At 43.7% G+C, this 6,000-nt stretch overlaps 1 protein-coding gene across 4 annotated transcripts in view; it reads right to left on the bottom strand.

Moving 5' to 3' along the window:
- Window positions 1–2,510: 2,510 nt before the first annotated feature.
- PRKAR1B (protein kinase cAMP-dependent type I regulatory subunit beta) overlaps window positions 2,511–6,000 on the bottom strand; it is a 112,265-nt gene continuing 108,775 nt past the window's right edge. For all 4 annotated transcript variants that reach the window (XM_033166949.1, XM_033166948.1, XM_033166950.1 and 1 more), the window contains one exon: window positions 2,511–5,287. In XM_033166949.1, the coding sequence (XP_033022840.1) occupies window positions 5,115–5,287 (173 nt within the window). In that variant the 3' untranslated portion in view covers window positions 2,511–5,114. The remainder of the gene's footprint in view (window positions 5,288–6,000) is intronic.

The following is a 6,000-nucleotide window of genomic DNA, read 5'->3' as shown; positions in this document are numbered from 1 at the left end:
GGCTGCAAATTACCTAGGGAGTCCAGTGGCTCATACTGAACCTGTTTCTACTTCTGTGAATTTGTGCAGTGGCAGTAACACCCCTTCTGGGTGTGTGTGTGGGAAGAACAGGAACCTACATTGATATCTAAACATTGTGTACATGCAACTGAGCTAATTGTTCTCAATTTAACCCTTCCTGAACCTCTAGTTGCCTTTGTTCATGTGAATGAGCATACGTCTTGCTTGGTGCCGCAGGATACCTCCAATTGACGAATGGGCACATGATGATGCAAATGAAGCGAGACCCGTCACAACATGCCATGTTGTGGAGTCCTCCTGTTCCAGCCACCACCAGCCATGCTTTCTTGAAGGACCCCCCCCCATTCCACTTCTCATTCTCCTCCACCATTTTCCTGCCCCACCCCTGCCACCGTCAGGCACCATCCCCATAGCAACTGAGCATGCTCAGTCTTCATATTCCTGATTTGGGTTCCCTCCTCCAAAGATCTGTTGTAGTTCTGCAGAACAGGTGTTCCCGCTAGGCCTGCCAATAAACTTGTGGGTGACATCATCGCTTTGGCTACACAGTCGTACCTTGGATCCCGAATGCCTTGCAAGTCGAACGTTTTGGCTCCCGAATGCCGCAAACCCGGAAGTGAGTGTTCTGGTTTGCAAACTTTATTTGGAACCCAAATGTCCGACGTGATTTTTGTGGCTTCCGATTGGCTGCAGGAGCTTCCTGCAGCTAATCGGGAGCTGCACTTTGGTTTCTGAACGTTTTGGAAGTCGAACGGACTTCCAGAATGGATTCCGTTTTGACTTCTGAGGTACCACTGTATAAGGATTGGGATGAATTCACTTCTGCTGTAGACTATGCAATGATACATTCTATTAGTATAAGCCACACAGGGTCTTTCCTTACTGAAAGAAGCTCACAAACCACTTCTAAGTTCCAATAATTTTATTCATGACATCATTCCGTCCCGTCATCCCAATCAGTAATCCTGAAAATGCTACATTGCTCGTTTTGCTTCCACTGAAATGCACTCCAGTGGTCCACGTTTCTGCTTTTCATTGGAACAGTTAACAACAATAATTGCAATGCGGTTTTGGCCGAATGACAGGTTTCTTGCAAAGATTGGGTGCAATCCAGAAGAATTAGGGGTGCCCAGGTCCCATTTGAAATTAATAATACTTCATTAACTGTGCACAAAAGATGCTAGCCCCCACTTTACGGTAAAGCAATGGTGAGATCCTTTGCCATTTCTCACGGACAGAAAAACCCTACCCACATATCTTAATGTTAGACAGCAGCACTGCTCAAAAGCACTTCGAAACAGGTTGACTATTCTCATCGATTTTAGACCATCTCCCACAAAGAAGGAAATGCTTCTGCTGACTCATAAACATGGAGGGTAACACTGCTAATAGCTTCTAGCCACCATGTCTATGTTGTCTCACTGCCGTTGCAGGCAGTATACCGTAATTTTTCCATGTATAAGGCTAGGGTTTTTTTTTACTGTAAAATAATGACAAAAAACAGAGGTTGTCTTATACACGGATAGTGCATAGGGGGACGTGTGATTGGTTGCAGCCCCCAAAATAGGGGTCGTCTTATACATGGGGGCACATTATACATGGAAAAATATGGTACTTCTGCATACCAGTTTCTGGGAATTACAGGTAGGGAGGATGCCGTCTGCTCATGTCCTGCTTGAGGGATGCCTGGGTGGACAAGAATGCTGGGCAAGATGGGCCATTGGCCGGATCCAGCAGGGCTCTTCTTAGGTTCATAATTACATGCCTACTGGGGGGGAGGGGTTGGAAATCCTGCTTATTGCTTCTTAATAGACTGCATTTGCTTACAGGTAAAATCAGTGCATGCATGGATTATGCCTGCATCTCTTGGAGGAGGCATTCCCTCTGTACGGGAGAAAAGCATGGGGCATGTCATCAAGAAGTCCTTGCATTAAAAATCATAATTTGTTTTTTTAAGGAAGAATTTTAAAGAATATTATTTTTTGACATATTGCTTTCTATAAATGCGTTTGGATTTTAGTGCTCAGTAGGTTAAAACCCTTCAATGAAATTGTTTTTTATTAAAAAAAATTTAAAACCCATAGTTTTTAGAAAAAGTTAATCAGCCGCAGCTTTTTTGTCCATTGAAAGTGGTTTTAAAAAAACCCTCATTTTAACTACTTTATCAATTATTCACTGCAGCACTACTTATGCAGCCTCTAACTAGGTCCTAGGATCTATGCATCTATTTCAATGGGACTTGTGCATCTATTTTTTGATGAATTGTACCCAGTCTTTTTCTATCTATAAACCTTTGCACTGTGAGTCTGATACTCTCCGCAATGTGACAGCGATCAAATGTTTCCTGCATTACTACACCAGGCACATTTATTTATTTTTTACCAATGCAGTCAATGAAATGCAATAAGCAAAACAGAAAGAACGATCAAACAGCCACTCTTTTTTCTCTCTCTACCTCTTTTTTTTTAGAAAAGCGCTTTTTTCCCTTAAAAAAAAATCCACACAGGACAGAATACCAAAACAGGTTCACAAGGAGGTAAGTCTTAGATACATATGACATATATTGTATTTTAAAAATCTTTTTTAGATGGTGCCATTACATTATCTAACATGGCATCTGATTTTCCACATTTCTCAATGCATGCAAAAACAGTAATCAAGGTCATACATAAGAATAATAAACACAGTTTACAAAGATCAAACAAAGTGTGGAGGGGGAGGGAACCCATGAGACTGAAACTCTTCTTGCAGAGACAGGATCCCATCCTAACATTCATGGCACAGGACACAGTCCAGCTGGAATCTGCCTAAAACAAGCCTCACTGGAAGATGAAAGGGTGCCATAGGTCTCATAAGTAGCCCCCATTCATTCTGAACAGCCTTGCAGAATCCTGCAAAACTGTTCCTGCAGCCTATGAATGGAGTGAAATATTGTATGGCAACTTGATTAGTGTTAAATCTAGTGAGTTCAAAAAGTGGGCAACCTAACAAACTACAGTCTAAAATCACTGAAATGAATTATTGTCAGAATGCAGCTGATTCCCTGCTTCCGTAAATGTCAATCTAAACATTACGCAAACGGTTACCAAACTTGCATTCAGGGTGAAAGTAAGCAATTCCCACAGCAAAGAGACATGAACCTTTGCCAAGGTTTGCGAATTTAGGGAGTGTGGAAAATATAAACCTATTGCTTCGAAACTTCACGTTCTGAAAAGCTATGGATTTGGATTCTTTGTTTCTTTGGCGCTTTCTTCACCTCTGGAGTCCATGCAGATGGACCACCTGCCAAGTAGTAACTTGTCGCAGCATGTGGATGTCTTAAGAACTACTCTGTAAGCCAGCCTTGCCAAGGGGGTGAGATGAACCTTACCACTCTTTTGGCGCCTGATCAGAAGTCCAGGGGAAACAGCAGGGGGAGCGGCAAAATTCTCTTCCACGCTGAGCAGGGCAGACACCTTGCATTATTAATTATTACCATTAGCCCCAGCAAGGCTAATAAATGCTTGGGCAGGGCGGGGGCCAGCGAAAGCTAAATTGAGAAAACATTGCATGGGAATATGGCTAAACACCACCGCCAGAACCGTCCATGTTTCACTTCTCCAATTAAAACCAAAGCTTTACAGTTTGTTTGCTTTTAAGGTGGAAAATACGATCGGGGATCACAGGTGCTAATCAGGGGTCACACATACCCAGTATATTTTTGCCCCCTCAAAATCGCTCCATATTTGACTCTATGGGCTGTGTTGGGCATCTCTGCCTTAAAGACTTTGTCCAAATTCATTCTCCGCCTATTCCACTATCAATTGCTACGCGCCACGTTCCTTCACGTGAGAGAACTTGCCATCGCTTGATGCTTCCTCCATGGTGAGGGAGCAACAATGACTCAGCGCTGGAGATCATGCATCAAATGCAGAAGGCCCCGGGTTCAATCCCCAGGATCTTGAGGGTCTTGAGCAGCAGGGCTGAGGGAAAGAAATCTGCTGGAGACCTACCTTTCAGTCAGAGGTGGCTATAAGGTATGTAGCTGGGTAGAACCACAGCCTAACTCAGTGTAAGGCAGCTCCCTGTCTTCCTCAACAACATGCTGGATTCAGAAGAGGAAACAGCGTAACAGATATAATTGCCCCCCCCCCAAAAAAAGGTATTTCAGTTCTGGCAGTGTCAGTGTCCCATTGCCACGCCCAAGTCACCTGCTATGTGACTGTGCCAAAAGCAGCCTCCCTCACCACTGGTGCCAAATTCCTGAGCCATGTGGAGCTGCGGTATCCTTAACGCAGGACGAAGCTTTGATGTGGAGCAGCAAAACTTAGGTCCCACCCACTTCTTACACCACGTTGCTATTTTGAGCCACCGATCTCAGGGCAGAGTTGGATGTCCAAAAAGGAAGGGAAAACAAACCTTATCGCACTGATGAGCATACTCAGGGCAGGATATTCATAAAAGGGAGGCCTTTTCTGGTGTTGGTCTCTGTTTTGAATATCCTTCAACTCTCTCTGTAGCTTAAGCCTGGTGATTTCAGTGAGCTTGTGTGCCTGTTGACCCTTGTTGGACTAAGGCTCCATTCGCTAAGCAACTCTCACAAATGTTAAAAGGGGATTTTGTAATTTTTGGGAGGGGAGGGTCTTAGGAAACATCTAACCCGCCTAAGAAGACTTGTGAAGATGGATATTCAAGTTAAGTAGTTGTGGGTTTAGGTGTTTGGTTTTACAGTTTGACAAAACATAGATAGGACCAGCTGTTCAGCACACTTAGGTAAAATAAATGCTAAAATGTGTGGTTTTCAGTGTTTAAAATTGCATTCCAAGAGGCTTCATGACCAGGGCAACCAGGAATGTAATTCAGGATGTGAAAAAATAAATTTAAGAAAACCTACAAATAGTTCATGAAAGCCACTTTCATCGAGCTCTCTACTGCCTTTTTTCTAACATAATAACAAATATAATGTTTGGATATCTAGTGCTCCTGACATGATCATTTAAAAAATATACATAAAATACACACGTCTCTTGTTTTCTTCAAAAAGCTATGGAACGGCATGGGTCAAAATTTAAGTGCACAAGTTTTTAACATAAAAGGCAGCCAGCAGGAATGACTTAAACAGTGAGGGAAATGAAACTGTTGTATCTCTGGATGTTCCTCTTGAGGATTTCTGAGCAAGGGCCAAGGACTCGTTCGAAGCGAGGGCGATCCAGCTTGACACACTTCAGGGGCCCACGAGCCACCACAGTGGCGGCCCGGGGCCTGTTGAGCAATAGGGCTATCTCTCCTGGAAGAGAGGGGGGGATACCATAATCACATTTCTGAAGATTTTGCATGTTACCTGTTGCTTTGATCACAGCCTCTGTGCTCTCCTCTGTGGGATTGTCTCACATTGTGTGTGGGTGTGGGCGTGTTTAAGTCTGCAAGTGATACCCAGTTAATTATTTTTCAATCATGTTTCCTTTACATTGAAATGAATCCAAGTTATGTGAAAAGTTAATGTAAGTTATGTATAGCAGACAGCTGGATGAATTAACGTATTTTGCAGAAACTGGGCTGCAGCAGAATGGAAACAGCACTGCTTGTGGCTAATGCAGGTTCGAATGGAAGCCATATCCCTCTTTACCTCCACTGTGGGAGGCAATATGCCTGTGAAGACACATCGCTGAGAAGGCTGTTGCACACAGTTCCTGCTTATGGGCCTATGAAAAGCCTCTAGTTGGCAACTGTGAGAACAGGATGCTGGACTAGATGGGCCACTGGCCTGATCCAGCATGGATCTTCATATATATTATTACATTCCAAGCCAATTGGATGGTACTGTAGGCTATCTTGAGTAATTTTCAGATGGCTACTTTAGCCAATTGGCCACTAGAATCTGTCACGCCTCCTCAGTGTCGGCCTCATGTGGAAGCACAAAGGGAGACTCCCATCCTGCACAACGGAACAGGGCAACTCCCACAAAGCCACCCCAAGGATATAGTAAACCTACACTTGCTT

Source organism: Lacerta agilis, chromosome 13 (genome assembly GCF_009819535.1).
Source record: "Lacerta agilis isolate rLacAgi1 chromosome 13, rLacAgi1.pri, whole genome shotgun sequence".
NCBI lineage: Eukaryota > Metazoa > Chordata > Lepidosauria > Squamata > Lacertidae > Lacerta > Lacerta agilis.
This window is presented reverse-complemented; position numbering and strand designations above follow the sequence as displayed.